Below are 16078 nucleotides of genomic sequence, written 5' to 3' on the forward strand. Positions count from 1 at the left end.
GCTGGAGAATCAGTCCTCAAAGCAGCAAGGGTTACGGTCAGGGCATCGGCGAACACAGACAGAGCCAGGGCCATCCATAGACACACCTCTATATTTATATATTAGATACAGGCACGGGGTGGGCAGGGGCACTGGGCTCTCCACGTGCCCCCGCCTCCACTTCTGTTCACCCACACACAGAAGCAGCGGGGACGTTAGATGTGGCAGCTTTGTGGGGGAGGGTTTAGGTCTGCTCCTCAGGGACACTAGTCCTTGAGCCTTAGGAATGTTCCTTCAGGGAAAATGGGGTGGGGTTTTAATGAGCTGAGTGGGGCAGGGCTGGCCCTGAGTCCCCACTCAGTGTCCTCCGTGTCCCTCCCCCACTGCCCCTCAGTAGGTCCCGGGGCAGCCAGAGCCCTTGAATTCCAGAACTACTAGAGACTGGGAGAGCCGGGCAGACGGTGGCAGAGCAGCAGAGGGGAATTTGCTTTGGGGCCACCTGAGCCCCTCAGGTCCTCAGGTGAGGGGGGAGGGCGCGTTGGCCTGCCTGAAGCAGGACGCCTGAGCAAAGCGAAGGGAGGTGGCCAGGCCCGCCCTCTGCCTCGACCTGGGCTGTCGGGGTCTGGGCTGGGCACAGAGTCCATTTTCTAACAGTCCGGCAGGGGAGGGGCAGGCAGGAGGCAGGGCCTAAACAAAAAGGCAGGCAGGAAAGGAACCATTAGCACCCTTGAGCGGACCTGCCAGAGCCCCGACCTCCACTTCCCTCATTTCGTCCTCACAGCTGAGTGGGATGCGGCTGGGTTTCCTTATCTGTGAATGCGGACGACATTAGTACCCATTTCAAGGTACTGCTATAAGGACTAAGTGAGTTAATACATGCAAATCTCTTACAACAATGCTTGGTGCTCGGGAGGTGTTTGCTCTCATTATCAGGACTGTGTCCAGGAAACTGAGCTGCAGAAAGGTGAGGTGTCTTGCACAATATCACACAGCCCTTATTGAGTATCAGAGCCCGGCTTTGAACCCAGGTGTGTCTGCCTTGCTGCTATCAGGCCACAGCTGGCCAGAGACAGAGAGGAAACTAGAGGAGGGACGGAGAGCAGTGTGGGTGGCAGTAGCCCCAGCCGGGTCCCCCAAAGGTATGGGAACTGCTGACCTGGACACCAGGTGTGAAAAAGCCTGGCATGCGGGTCAGGCCGGGTGCTGCCGGCTCCTCCCAAAGCAATTACTGCCCCACCTGCCTCTCTGCCCATCCTGGGGGAGCCAAAGCCTGGCTCCGTTCCTCAGATGGGTGAGGGGGGGCCCTCAGTGACCTGGGGCTGGAGTGTGCAGGGTGTTGACAGGTGGGAGACATGTGGGGCTGGGCGACCACAGGTCTGTGGCTGAGGCAGGCTCTGGCCCTTCTGTTGCCACCGTACACGTGGCTCATGGACGTGAGTGAGCTTGTGACTGCGTGGAGGCATGCTGGGCACCCTGGTCTCAGGGTGAATCTGTGCATGGGTGGTGGGGGGCACTCACCAGGCCCCAGGGAGCAGAGGCATCTATCCAGGTTAGGGGGCCTCCAGCACCCCAGGCTGGAAGCGGGCTGTCTCCTGGAAGATGAGCTCCTTCAGCCGCTCCTTGGGTAGATCATCCAGCTCCATGTCGAAGGTGAAAGGTTCCTCGGCCACTGGCTGGGGTGGCAAAGAAGTGGGGAGGCTCAGGACAGGGACTGAGGGATGCCCACCCATCCACCTACCCGCCAGCCCTGCTGCTGGTGGCTGGCCCACCTCATCTGTTGGGTCGTAGTACTGCTCCAGGTAGGGGTGAGCCAGTGCTTCTTCCACTGTGATCCGTTTGTTGGGGTTAAAGGTCAACATCCGGTCCAGTAGGTCAAGAGCTAGGGAAGCGCAGGTGTCAGGGGTCAAAGGGAAGGTCAGAGGAGCTCCCAGAAGCATTGCTTTTCTTCTCTGTGTCCAGAGGCCCAGGTAGCTACTGGGCTCATTCATGTACCTTCTTCTACACCCGGTTTTTATCACACACCAGCCCCCAAGTCTCTCTCACCTTTGGGGTCCGACTTGGGAAAAAGCTTGGCCCAGGCCACCTTGGTCTTGGAGGGTAGAGACTGTAGGTAGTTTCGGGCCTTCATGTTGATGATACAATTCAGGTCCTCCTGGGAGGGGGAGCCCAGGATACCTGTAGGTAAAGCAGGTGACTTGGTGAGCAATCTCTCCCTTCTGGGAACAGAAGGCGCCAGGAACAAGAGCCTCCACCAACCTGCTCCAGGCCACCAGCCAGTACCATGGTGGTGAAGAGCAAGGGGTCTGGATTCGGGCAGCCCTAGGTTCAAATCCCGGCCCTAGCACTTCCTAAGCGTGGGGTGTATGTAGCCTTACTGTTCCCATCTATCAAATGGGGACAGTATCTATACCTCAGTGAACTACTGTGAAATGCTGTAGGGGCCCCACACACGGTCGTCCCCCTGACCTGACTCCCACAGACTCACTGACCCTGACCCTAAAGAAATCTCACCTCCAATAAGTGAAATCTCCCTCCCACTCAGTTGGCCAGTCCCCCCTCACCCAGAATGTGGTTGAGCTGGTCCAGGTAGTGCTTGCCCGGGAAGATGGGCCGGTTGGAGAGCATCTCAGCCAGAATGCAGCCCACAGACCAGATGTCGATGGACTTGGTGTAGCCCTGGGGAGGAGGAGAAAGTGGTGGGCTCCTGGGCCAGCCTCAACCTGCTGTGGAGCCAACCCTGATGTTTGGGCCTACCCACAACCCCCAACCTAGGTTTAACGCCAGCCAGGGAGGCAGAGGGAAGAGGCCCAGAGGAGCTAATCTACAGTTTCTTTCCAGAGCCCAAGGACCAGAATAATGTGACAAGGCCTGGGGGTAGACTTCCTGCATCATGGGGATCAGTGCCTGGCTTAGAGGTGGCTCCAGGGCTTTCTGGGACACAGCCCCTTCCCTTCAGGGGTGGGTGGCCCCCCTACCTTGGAGTTAAGCATGATCTCTGGGGCCCGGTACCAGCGTGTGGCCACGTATTCCGTCAGAAAGCCAGTGTGGTCGTGCTCAGGATCGGCGATCCGGGCAAGACCAAAATCACAGATCTAGAATGCAACCCAGGCTACTGAGCTCGGTGCTCAAGGCCTCCTGGGCCCTAGTAATCATATCACCGCGTCTCTGCCCATGCTATTCCCTTTGCTTGCGATACTCTCCTACCTATGGGTGGGGGGGGGGGTGGTACTGGGCACCTGCAAGCCTGAGACCCCAGGGGTAGGAGGAGACCGGCCCTCAACCCTCTGACCTTAAGGTCGCAGGTGGTGTTGATGAGCAGGTTGGAGGGCTTTAAATCCCGGTGGAGCACGTTGGCGGAGTGGATATACTTGAGGCCCCTCAGGATTTGGTAGAGGAAGTAGCAGATGTGGTCGTTGCTCAGCTGCTGGCTTTTAAGCAACTTGTACAGGTCTGTCTCCATCAGGTCTTGCACAATGTACCTGAGGTTGGTGCCAGAGACCCCCCAGATGGGGACAACGAGAGGCACTCGGTTAAGAAGAACAGCCTTTGGTGAACAGGCTTCATATCCCTCCAGCTGATGCCCCTGGGACTCAACAGATCTGCCAACTCATATCATGAGCTGGGCAAGGCCCATACTTAGCAGTTGGGCTCAAGGCCTCTGCTGGATCTCAGCCAGTGACCCTGACCAAAGCACTTCAGTTCTGTGGCCTCAGTTTCCCTACTGGGAGAACAGGGCTAATAAACTGTGGGAAGCAGGAGAACGTCCCATTTAAGAGCAGTAACTCTGGAGTTCACCTGCCAGTGTCTGAATCCCCACTGCCCTGCTCACTGGCTTTATGGCCTCAACCTGTCTGCGCCTCTATTTCCTCATCTGTAAAGTAAGGGAAAAAAATTGTTCTTTAGAAAGTGGTTGTGAAGATTAGCTGAGAGATGACCCATGTAGAGCAGCCAGCCCAGTGCCTGGCATGTTGTAAGTGCTCGGCAAACATGAACTAGTACTGCTGTTATAAAAGCCTGAGCCGCATGGCTCTTGAGAAGGTTAAATGAGATAATGTATGAACACCATCTGGCATGCAATAAATGTTTGCTTAAAAATAAATGCCTGCGTTATGGGAATGGTTTGTGCAAGACCATGAGGAGAAACTCCCCACTGCACGCTCCTACTCAGGGTGCTTGGCCATACATCCAAAGACAGAGGAGTAAATGTCCTTTTATATTCTAAGATAAAAAGACTACACATAAATAAACAAATAAATGTCATGTGGTTTGTTTCTGGAAGACTAAATTAGGGCCGTCTTTCAGAATCAGCCTCCAAAGGGCCTTCTGAGAACACCTGGACCAACCCTGCTGTTTTAAAGATGAGGAGGCCCAACACGATGCAGTGACCTGGTTAAGGTCACACGGCAAGCTGGGGGTGAGTGTGGAGATTTCCTGCCCACGGTTTGTGGTGGAAGCTGCAGACGGTGCAGTACTAATCCTCACACTTGGGTGGAGGACTGGGACTGGCTGGGGTGGGTGGGGCAGGGGAGAGGTGATGGTGTTATAAGCTGCTCACAGAGCCAGGCAGGAAGTGGACAACAAACTAGGAAAGCAATATGGGGGGAGGGCAACAAAGGCAAGGCTGTCCCTCCCGGGGCAAGGTGCAAGTCCACAGGGGATTGGGGTGGGGCTCTGAGCGGGAAGTCCCAGAGAGAGGACAGGTTCTCATTTGGGGGAGAGGAGGAGGTAGCAACAGAAGCACTTGATTTTATTGAGGCTTTCTGAGTCTCAGTTGCCTCATCTTTGAAATGGAGCTGATGAGACCCATCTCATAGGGCAGTTGGGAGTTAGAATAAGAAATGTCAAAGCACTCGGCTTGCACTGCCCCAAACTCATAGTAGTCCCTCCAAAAAGGGCAGTTTTCTTCCTTCCTGCCTTCCTTCCAGTCTGAGGACCCAGAGGAGAAAGAATCACCGTCTGTTAAACAAAAAAACTGACTGTGGGCAGAGGCTGGATCTCATCACAGAATTGCAGATGTCAGAAGACAAAGCTCCCATAGAGACCATCTTGCCCAGCCCCCTACTGAGGCAGAACTCAGAGAACAGACTTGCCCAGGGCCATACTGCCTGGTTGCAGCAGGCCAGGATTCATCTGAGGCCTTCCCGTCGTCCTCTTACACTCTGTGGCCTCTTTACTGCTGGAAAGTTTCTTTTACTGGGTTTGTTTTGGAGGGTGGTAGGGAAGAAGGAAACAGAAAACAAGCCAACATTCTCCCAGCCCAGCTCTGAGGCTGTGCCTGGCCAGCCATCTGGCCAAGGTGAAGGATACACATCCCTCATGGCTTCCAGGGTGGGTGCCCGCAGAATGTCTCGGATGCCGATGACGTTCTCATGGCGGAAGCGCAGCAAGATCTGGATCTCTCGCAACGTACGCTGGCAGTAGGTCTGATGCTCAAAGGGGCTGATTTTCTTGATGGCCACTCGAGTCTTGCGCACGTGGTCGTAAGCTGAGCTGAGAGGGCCACAGATGTTGTTGGCGTGGCCTTACCAAAGGGGGAGTCCAGGCCCGGTGGCCCCACCCAGGTCTTAGCAGGGAGGGGAGGGAGCAGGAGAGGCTCTGGCCAGTCATAAACAATGCTGGTTCCTTCCTGCTGTGAGGGCCTGGGATCTCCAGGGAGAAAGCTGGGGACCAGCCAGGCAGCCCTTCAGTGACTTCACAAACAGAGGAAGAGACTGACCGATCACTGACTTCCCCTCTCCTCAACCCTTTCCATTCTAGTTGCCCTGACCCCTCATCCTCCCCTTCCCAGGATGGGCTCCCTCAACCCAAGGCAGGTCCAGGGGGTGGGAGGTGTGGAGGACGTACAGTGAGGCAAATACAGTGAGAAGGAGGGAATCATAGGAGGGACTGGAGAGAAGGGATAGGCAGGGCAGGGGCGGGTGTCAGGGGGAGGTTCCTGGGCAGCAGAGTTATTCCCAGATGAACAAAGGCCCAGAGCACCCAGTGGGGCTGGGCGAACTCACAGACCCCTCCTAAAAGTTGCAGGAAGGCATTCCTGGACCCCTCATTGCTCACTGGGTCCCTGGCCCCAGGCCCAAAGCCCCACCCCACCCTGCCTAGCCCTGAGCTCTGCTCTTTTCTCCCAAACTCCTTGGCAAGCCTCATTGAGGGGGGATTCCAAGGCATCCTCTCCCCAGTGAAGGGTCCTTCACTCCTACTTCACTAAGGATATTACCTCCCCCAGAAGACTTATTCTCTTCTCCTCACCCCGTGTCTATAGGGTCCCCAAGGTCCCCAGAGCTCCCCCACATATACTCAGATGCCCCTCCCTTTATTACAGAATGGTGGGTTCAAAGCTCCCAAGCCCCCTCTCCTTAGATTTTACGCAGCGCCCCCTCCCCCAGAAAGCACTCAAAGGCCCTCTCCCTGGGACGCTCCCCAGCCTCCTGAAGCCTCAGCTTCTTCCGGATGCTCAGAGTCCCCAGGGCCCAGAGAGCTCTCAGCAACCCTCCCTGCCCCCTCCCTCGGAGCCCCCTCCCCAAAGACGCCCCCTCCCCCAGAACGCCCCTCACCTGACCATGCCATACGCGCCCTCGCCGATGTACTGCAGCTGCGTGTAGCGCGGGCCCACGTCGAACGGCTGCCCCTTTACTATCTCTACTTCCCCCGGGACCCCCGGGCCGACCCCATCAGTTCCCCGGGGCTCCCCGCCCCCGCCCCCCTGAGCCGCCGCCGCCGCCGCCATCTCCACTCCTCCCCTCCCGCCCGCCCGCCTCCCCCCGGCGGCCCCGCCCGAGGCCCCGCCCCTTCCCGCCCGCCCTGTCACCCGCGGAGCCTGGCGCGCCAGGCCCCGCCCCCGCCCGCCCCCGTCACGTGACCCCCCCACCCCGCGCCCAGCTTAAGGAGTCTGGTCCTTGGCACCTGTCGGCTCTGTCTACTCCAGTCAACCTAGAAGCTCCCCAGGACCATCTTGAGACTGTCCAGACCCTCCCCCCGAATGCAGACCAGTAGGGCCGCCCGGTGACCTCACCCAGAGCTACCCAGCAAATAAGTGCTGGACCGGGGACCAAGACCGGACCACGTGGTCCCGCTGCCCCCGCCAGCCCCACTCAGCCGGAAGAGTGGCCCGGGCCTCGAGATGGAACCTTTAGGGAACCCTCACCATCCCTCTGGAGTTTAGCCTCCCGGAGCCAGGCCCGATGCTAAGTGATCCAATGCATATTTCACAGTGGCCGTGGGAGATGGATGCCTCACAGACGTGGCGTGCTTTTCACAGATGAGGAAACTGAAACCTGAGCTGGACAAGGTGACTTGAGAGCTGGAAAACCCAGGCTTCCAGACTCCCAGCGTAATGGCTTTCAGATGGAGGCCTATCGGAGTGGGCTAGGGACCTGGCCTCAGCAACCAGGCTGTGCCTGTATCCTGAGGACAGATACTCCCAGCCTATCCTTGCATGGAGAGCAGGGGAGAGGTGAGAGAGCTGCGCTGACTGGGTTCGGTGAAAATATACTATTAGGCTTTTCTCAAAAACAGCAAGATAGCTAACGTTTTTGTTGTAGTTGGGTTTGGCAATCCTGTCAAGATCATCATCTTTTGATTCTGTACTAGACTTTATAGTTTACACAATACTTGGTCCACTTCAGTTTCTAAATTAGGACAACCCCACAATGCAGATGTCATCTGCTTTTCTGAGCTGGATGAGCAGGAGCTATGTCTGTCTTATTCATCGCTGTATCCCCCACCCCTCACCCCTACACTCAAACTCATACCCTCACAAATATTTGAATGGATGAATCGACTTTTACAGAATGGGAAACCTGAGAGTTGGGGAGCTGAGACTCAGCATGGTATCTTCTGACACATAAGCAGAGGCTCTTTTTAATTTCATTCTGTCTCCCGGAATCATAGTCTGTTAAAACTGAAGAGAGGGCCCTCAGAGACCATCCAGTGCATCTCCCTCACTTCACAGTGAAAATGTGAGCTGGGACCTTCACAGAAACACACCTCCTAGGCTTAAGTAATCTTGTTTTTGTCTTCCTTAGAAGCTGGGAGTAGGTCCTTGTATGCATTAAAGATCAAGAGACAAACTGGAACTGTAATTATGATTCTGAAATTGCTCATAATTAGATCTATGGTGAGGCTCTAATTCAGACTGAGACCAAGTTGCTGGTTCCCAATAACCCACAAGTCAGCGAAGGTTCAAGAGGTGCTAATTAGGACTTCCCTGGTGGCGCAGTGGTTAAGAATTCGCCTGCCAATGCAGGGGACACTGGTTCGAGCCCTGGTCTGGGAAGATCCCACATGCCACGGAGCAACTAAGTCCATGTGCCACAGCTACTGAAGTCCGTGCGCCACAGCTACTGAAGCCTGCACGCCTAGAGCACGTGATCCGCAACAGGAGAACCACGGCAACGAGACGCCCGCGCACCGCAACGAAGAGTAGCCCCCGCTCGCCGCACGGAGAGAAAGCCTGCGTGCAGTAACGAAGACCCAACACAGCCAAAAATAAACAAATAATTAATTTTAAAAACAAGAGGTGCTAATTAGATCCTTTTGTGTTTTTTTAGTTATTCATTTGATAAGCTATTGAATGGTACTGTGTGCAAAGCTCTGAGCTAGGCACTAGGGCTGATAAAAGATTACTGTATAGTGTGAATTAGTGGTTAAGAGCAAGAGCTCTGTGGTGTCAGATTGCCTGGATTAGAATCCCATTTTTGCCACTTGCTATGTTATCCTGGACAGATTACACACTGGCCTCTCTACTCATCGAGTTTCTAATCTTAAAAAGAAATGATAGGACTTCCCTAGTGGCACAGTGGTTAAGAATCCGCCTGCCAAAAGCAATTATACTCCAATAAAGATGTTAAGAAAAAAAAAAAAAAGAATCCGCCTGCCAATGCAGGGGACATGGGTTTGAGCCCTGGTCCTCCAGGAAGATCCCACATGCCGTGGAGCAACTAAGCCCATGCACCAAAACTACTGAGCCTGCGCTCTAAGGCCCTCGAGCTGCAACTACTGAGCCTGAGTGCCATAACTACTGTAGCCAGCATGCCTAGAGCCCGTGCTCCACAACAAGAGAAGCCACTGCAATGAGAAGCCTGTGCACCGCAACGAAGAGGAGCCCCGTGGCAACTAGAGAAAACCCATGCGCAGCAACAAAGACCCAATGCAGCCAAAAAATAAATAAATAAAATTAATTAATTAAAAAAAGAGAAAAGATGCACATACAGAAATCAATTTAATACAGGATAGATGGATGTAATATATGTGATATATGGATGTGAGATCACTCTAGAGAAGTGAGGAGGGAATAATGGGGGAGGTAGCATCTGCATCTCTGAAAAAGAAGTAGGGTTTCAGAAGGACAGTATGGAGGAAAGGCATCAAGAAGAAGGAGCAGCATGAACCACCGCATAGAGGCAGGAGCATGATTTGTCCTGCGTGGCTGCAGTATAAAGGGTTAAGGGGAGTTTAGGCTGGAGAGGTAGGTTGGAGCCAGGTTGAGGAAGGCCTCCGATTCCGGCAAGGAGTTTGGATATTACTCAGTAAGCAGTAAAAGCCTTTCAGGGACTTTTGCCAGATCATTTTGCAACTATGGGAGAATATAGTGACTCAGAGAAAACACCATGGAGCTGAGCGTGGAGCCAGGTTTCCTGAGTAGGAGTGAGTTTCCCGGCATGGGAAAGGCTGGTGTATCCGGAGGGGTGCCTGCCACCTCAGCTGTATCTGAGCCTCATTTAAAGGCATGTGACTGAGAGTCCCCTCTAGTGTCTGGGGTTGGTACTTCCTTTTTCCTTGGAGATTGGATTGGGATTTCTTAGTCTATTTCATAAATTCATATTCAACTAATACAGACTGAACATCTATTCTGTGCCAGACACTTATTTTTTTAATAGTTGGAGACTTCAGTATGCCACTTTTTTTTTCTTTTTTTGTTTTTATTTTTATTTTTTGGCTTGCTGCACGGCTTGCATGATCTTAGTTCCCCAACCATGGATCAAACCCGGGTTCCTGGCAGTGAGAGCACCAAGTCCTACCCACTGAATGGCCAGGGAATTCCCTGTGCCAGGCACTTTTATGTACTTTATCTCCTGTCATCCTCATAGCAGCCATATGAAGTAGATACTATAAACATTTAACAGAAAAAAAATAAGCAGCAGCAGCTCACTGAACTACGGAGTTGGAAGGAACTTTAGAATCATTTCCTCTGTCAGGTAGTGCAGTACCTCCACAGCCTCTGGATCTACCCAGACTAAGTCTTTTTAAGTCCTTTTTTTTTTTTTTGACCACACCACACAGCATGCAGAATCTTACTTTCCCTACCAGGGATCGAACCCTCGCCCCCTGCAGTAGAAGCATGGAACCTTAACCACTGGTCCGCCAGGGAAGTCCCAACTCAGACTAAGTCTTAATCCAGCTCTTATCTCTTTGTGATGTCAAGGTCACAAGAGAGGCCGGTTGGTAATTTGCTCAGGGTAATACAAGCCAGTAAAATTGGAAGAACACAAATGAACAATCCCATTTCAGCTAACTCAGCTCACCAGCACAAACCGAGAAAGGAGCAAATGTACAGGAATAGGGGTCAGAACACAATGAATAATTTATTAAGATTTAAATACTGATCTCTTTTTTAAATCCAAAAAAACCCTCATTATAATTTTCTTGTGACACTTCATATATGAGAGATTAGCTGGGTCTAAACATCTCTCCCCTGGTGTAAGCATTCTTCAGCTGATCCCTTCTCTGAAATCTTTGTGGTCAGCTCTGCCTGCCCCCACTGGGCTCCTTGCCTGGGCTGTCCTCACCAGCCTTCTTTCTTGATGTCTCTCTCTTAGTCATATCATACTCCTGTGATGTCAAGTTTTTCCTTTATGTTAAATCTCTCCTTAGCCACTGCCTTTCATCCAAGTTCCAGTTCCAAAATTTCAGTGTTTGATGGACATATTCACCTGGAGACAAGCTGATATAGAAAATTCAGGATGTCCAATGAAAGTCATCCTTTTTACTCCCAAACCTGCTTCTCTCACAGACTCTGTTTCAGGACAACCACCATTCTCTCAGAGTTGAACCCTGTTATTTTCTCATTTTCCATTTCTCTCCACGTCTAGCCAACTCCTTGTCATTTTATTATCACAATATTTCCCAAAGCCATCTCTTCTACCATTGATCAAAACCTAATTTCAGGGACTTCCCTGGTGGTCCAGTGGCTAAGACTCCACGCTCCCAATGCAGCGGGCCAAGGTTCCATTCCTGGTCAGGGAACCAGATCCCACATGCCACAACTAAGACCTGGCGCAGCCAAATAAATAAATAAATAAATTTAAAAACCCTAATTTCATGTTTTTATTCTTTTACTTTCTAACTCTTTAACTAACTTCAGAACTTACCAAAAAGTTGCAGAAATAGTTCAAAACATTTCTGTATACCCTTCATCAACACTCCCTAAATGTTAACATTTTAAATAAACACAGTACAATAATTAAAATCAAGACATTAACATGAACAGAGTTAATCTACAGGTCTTTTTCAGCCACCTGTCCCCATAATGTCCATTTTCTAGTTCAGGATCCAAATCAGGATCACATGTTGCATTTAGTTGTTATCACTCAATTTCCTTTAATCTGGAATAGTTCCTTAGTCTTTTTTTTTTTTTTTTTTTTTGGTCCTTCTTGACCTTGACACTTTCGGAGAGTGTGTCTGATGTTTCCTTGTGGTTCCTCCTTTCACTTCGCCTCTACTATTGTGTGATGCTACTACTGTTGTACTAACTAGCCTCCTTTTCTTCAGTCTTCTTCCTCCTCAGATATGCCTAAAACACAGAGCTTATAAGGTGTGTATGAAGCAGGACTCTTTCAGTAACAAGTGGTTAAAGATCCAGCTCAAACCCACTTAAACAAGAAAGGAAATGTATGGGTTTACTTACTGAAAAATTTACAGGTAGATGTTAAGGCACAGTTGGCTCCAGGGACTTAAACAATGTCATCAGGACTTTGGTCCCACCTCTGACCTCTGCTTTCTTCTGAATTGTTTCCATTCTCTGGTGGTTCCTTTCATGGTGGCAAGATGGCTGCCAGCAGGTCCAGATTTATGTCTGATGTTTTTTCCAGTAACTCCAGCAGGGGAAAAGCTCATCTCTGTCTTTCTGTCTCCTTGTAACAAAAATGCCAGATTTGACTCCCATTGGTTATTGGTTCTGTTTGGAGCCTGTGCAAATCCCTGAACCAATCAATGTAGAACTGGGGATTTAGTTATCTCTACTTGCATGACATGAACTGGTCTGGGGGAGAGATGGTTTTCCCAATGAAAATTGGTGTGCTATCCTCAGAAAGTGCTGGACAGGCAAAATAACAGTGTCATTACAATGTTTCTCTTTAGAGATTCTTCATTCCTCCTTTAATTACCAAATGAAGTCCAAATTCCTTACCAACATCCAAGGCCCTACTTACTTTGATCCAAATCTTACCTTTCTCAGGCTCATTTCCTAGATGAACATTTCTCTCTAGGAAAACTGAATTTCTCAGTGGCTTGCATACCATACACATTCCTGCTTCTGTACCTTTGCTCACGCAATTTCTGTTATTTGGGATGACCGTTATGCAAGTTTTTCAATAAAAGGAATCATTTCCATTTCCAGGATGAAGTGTTTCCTGGTATCCTCCAGCTACATGTGCTACATCTGCAGCTCTATGTCTTAGAGCAAATGTCAAATGTGTATTATATTTATGTGCTCATCTTGCCCTTCCTACTAGATGGTAGAATTTCTTGAGGGCTGTAATGATGGTGTCTTTACTTTGCAACCCTCTTCAGTACCAAGATGTGTTGTGCACTCAATAAATATTTGTTGAAAGAGAGAATTGAATATTTATGGAATGGTCTCCACACCCTTTGTCAGCTGGGATGCACTTTTCTGTATGAGCTCAGGGTTGACTGTGTTCCTGTTAAAAATGCAGCACCCAAAATAGAATACCATTTTCTCTATGTAGTCTGACCAGTGGGAGTATAGTAGGAGTATTGCTTCCCTTGTATTGGTCCCATATTTTATTCTCTTCCACACAGAGACTTTCCCTGAAGCTCATATGCCTCCTCACAGTGTTCTTTTCTTTCATGGGACTTATCACAGTTTGTCAGAGATTCACTTGTGAAGTGGTAGAAGACAGTAATTAGAAGTGTGGGGACTGCAAGTTCCCTTCGCTTTCTGCCTCCGTGAATTCACTTTCCAGAACTGTGGAGAGATGAGCTATAATCCTATTAACTGCAGAGGCTCGGGTTATTTTATTTCAACACACAATGAAATTGAGTACCTTAGGGCCAGGTAGGCAATGGCTAAATTGAAGGGGGAAACTGAGTGCCTCCCAAGTGCTAGATTTTTGAGGGCACGTGATCTTATTTGATATTCACACAAGCCTTGTGAAACAGATGTCATCTTCTTTTCACACATGGGAGAGCTGGGGCAGAAAGCTTGGGTGACTTGCTGGAGACCACACCTGTGATAAGTGTCAGGCCCGGGACTCAAACAGCTGTCTATCTGATTCTTCACTGGAGGCTGTAAACAGGTAACCCAAGGCCATATTCAGCCTGCAGATGTGTATTACTTGACTCATGTCATTTTGCTTTCCTTTAATTTAAAAAAATCAAAAAACAAAGCAAAACAAAAATTCAGGTCCCGGAATCAAACTGCTGGAGTTTGAATCCTGTCACCACTAATCAGTTGTTTGACTTCTTCCTCAGTTTTCTCATCTGAAAAAGAGGATATAGTACTTCATAGGGATTCTGATATTTAAATGCTTTTAATATGTGAAACTGGGTGGGTGGCATAACTTTTCTAAACTTTAGTTGAATCAAATCCAAATATGGGATCATAAATTGATTCTGTCTACTTCACAAAGTTAGGTACAGTAAAGTTTTAGAGATTTTTTTAAAAAATAAATTTATTTTATTTATTTATTTTTGGCTGTGTTGGGTCTTCGTTGCTGCGCGCAGGCTTTCTCTAGTTGTGGTGAGCAGGAGCTACTCTTTGTTGCAGTGTGTGGGCTTCTCATTGTGGTGGCTTCTCTTGTTGCAGAGCACGGGCTCTAGGCATGCGGGCTGCAGTAGGTGCGGCACGCGGGCTCTAGAGCACAGGCTCAGTAGTTGTGGCACACAGGCTTAGCTGCTCCGTGGCATGTGGGATCTTCCCGGACCAGGGATTGAACCCGTGTCTGTGGCATTGGCAGGCAGATTCTCAACCACTGCGCCACCAGGGAAGCCCCTACAGACTTTTAAATATGGAGGCCTTAAAAACTGCAAAAGATATATATATGTTATATGTCTCTTATCATAATAGGTAACTCCCTAAGCTGACATCAAATTTTTGTTGTTTTTAAAATTAAGATATTAATTATAATCAATAAAATCCACCCATTTTACATATACAGCTTGATGAATTTTGGTAATTCAATACAATTATGTAACAGTCACCTCAATCAGGATATAGAACAATTTCTTCAAACTAAAAAGCTCCTTTCCAGGGACTTCCCTGGCGGTCCAGCGGTTAAGACTCCATGCTTCCAATGCAGGGGGCACGGGTTCGATCCCTGGTGGGGTAATAAGATCCCATATGCCCCGCGGTGCGGCCAAAAGATTTAAAAAAAAAAAAAAAAGCCCCCTTCCAGTGATTCGCTCTTCCAGGCAATGATTGATCTACTTTCTGTTACTCTAGTTTTTTTTGTTTTTGTTTTTTTTCTTTTTTAAATTTATTTATTTATTATATTTTATTTTGGGCTTTGTTGGGTCTTCATTTCTGTGCGAGGGCTTTCTCCAGTTGCGGCGAGCAGGGGCCACTCTTCATCGTGGTGCGCGGGCCTCTCAGTGTCGCGGCCTCTCCCGTTGCGGAGCACAGGCTCCAGATGCGCAGGCTCAGTAGCTGTGGCTCACGGGCTTAGTTGCTCCGCGGCATGTGGGATCTTCCCAGACTAGGGCTCGAACCTGCGTTCCCCGCATTGGCAGGCAGATTCTTAACCACTGCGCCACCAGGGAAGCCCTGTTACTCTAGTTTTGCCTTTTCTAGGATTTCATATAAATGGAATCACAAAGTAGTGTTTATGTTTGACTTCTCATGCTTAGTATATTTTTAGATTAAATTACGTTGTGCATACTAATATTCAACTTTTGAATTGAGATATAATTCATATACCATAAAATTCACCTTTTTTTTTTTTTTTAATTTTGGCCCCGGCTTGCAGGATCTCAGTTCCCCGACCAGGGACTGAACCCCAGGCCACGGCAGTGAAAGCGCTGAATCCTAACAACTAGGCCACCAGGGAACTCACAAAATTCACTATTTTAAAGTGTACAATTCATTGGTTTTCAGTATATTTACAAGGTTGTGCTACCATCACCACTATCTAATTCCAGAACATTTTCATTATCCCCCAAAGAAAGCCCATACCCATTAGTAGTTACATCCCATTCCCCCAACCCTACAGCCTGGCAACAATTAATCCCTTCTGTCTCTATGGATTTGCTTATTCTGAACATTTCACATAGAACCATATAATATGTGGCCTTTTTGCATCTGGCTTCTTTTCCTTAGCATGTTTTCAAGATTCACCCAGGGTTTGGCATATGTCAGTACTTCATTCTTATTTTATGCCTTAATAATATTTCATTGTATGCAGATACCACATTTATAGATCTATTCATCAGTTGGTGGACGTTTGGATTGTTTCCACTTTCGACTATTATGCATAATGCTGCTATGAACTTTTGTGTACAAGTTTTTGTGTGAACATATGTCTTCTGTTCTCTTGGGTATATATCTAGGTGTAGAATTGCTGCATCATATGGTAACTCTGTTTAACCTTTTGAGGAACTGCCAAACTCTTTTCCATGGTGGCTGCACCATTTAACATTACCACCAGCAGTGCATGAGGGTTTCAATTTCTTTACATCCTTGCCAACACTGTTATTATCTGTCTTTTTAAATAATACCCATCCTAGCAAGTGTGAAATGGTATCTCATAGTTTTTATTTGCATTTTTCTGAAGGCTTTGTGCTTACTGGCCATTTGTATATCTTCTCTGGAGAAATGTCTATTCAAGTCCTTTGTCCATTTTAAAATTGGGATGTTAGTCTTTCTGTT

General features: G+C 49.1%; 1 protein-coding gene across 2 annotated transcripts; it reads right to left on the bottom strand.

The window, feature by feature from the left end:
* Nucleotides 1–73: 73 nt before the first annotated feature.
* Nucleotides 74–6703, bottom strand: MAPK3 (mitogen-activated protein kinase 3). 2 transcript variants are annotated; one of them, XM_057529914.1, is made up of 9 exons: nucleotides 6531–6703; nucleotides 5287–5469; nucleotides 3269–3458; nucleotides 2955–3071; nucleotides 2541–2655; nucleotides 2023–2154; nucleotides 1749–1858; nucleotides 1498–1652; nucleotides 74–666 (listed from the first exon to the last, which is right to left on the bottom strand). In XM_057529914.1, exons 1-8 carry the CDS (start codon nucleotides 6701–6703, stop codon nucleotides 1530–1532), a joined length of 1143 nt encoding a protein of 380 aa, XP_057385897.1. In that variant the 3' UTR covers nucleotides 74–666; nucleotides 1498–1529. The 2 variants fall into 2 exon arrangements, with proteins under 2 accessions (XP_057385897.1, XP_057385896.1); XM_057529913.1 differs by having other exon boundaries at nucleotides 1498–1858.
* Between the last annotated feature and the right edge of the window lie 9375 nt (nucleotides 6704–16078).

This window comes from Balaenoptera acutorostrata, chromosome 15 (assembly GCF_949987535.1).
Source record: "Balaenoptera acutorostrata chromosome 15, mBalAcu1.1, whole genome shotgun sequence".
Lineage (NCBI taxonomy): Eukaryota > Metazoa > Chordata > Mammalia > Artiodactyla > Balaenopteridae > Balaenoptera > Balaenoptera acutorostrata.

Bases quoted from the DNA above. Each gene is read 5' to 3' on its own strand.
- MAPK3 (XM_057529913.1), bottom strand. From the start codon at position 6,703: ATGGCGGCGGCGGCGGCGGCTCAGGGGGGCGGGGGCGGGGAGCCCCGG. The intron at 2,656-2,954 runs GTAGGGGGGCCA...CCTCCTCCCCAG, and splicing joins AGATCATGCTTAACTCCAAG to GGCTACACCAAGTCCATCGA. The intron at 1,859-2,022 runs GTGAGAGAGACT...GCGCTTCCCTAG, and splicing joins TCCCAAGTCGGACCCCAAAG to CTCTTGACCTACTGGACCGG.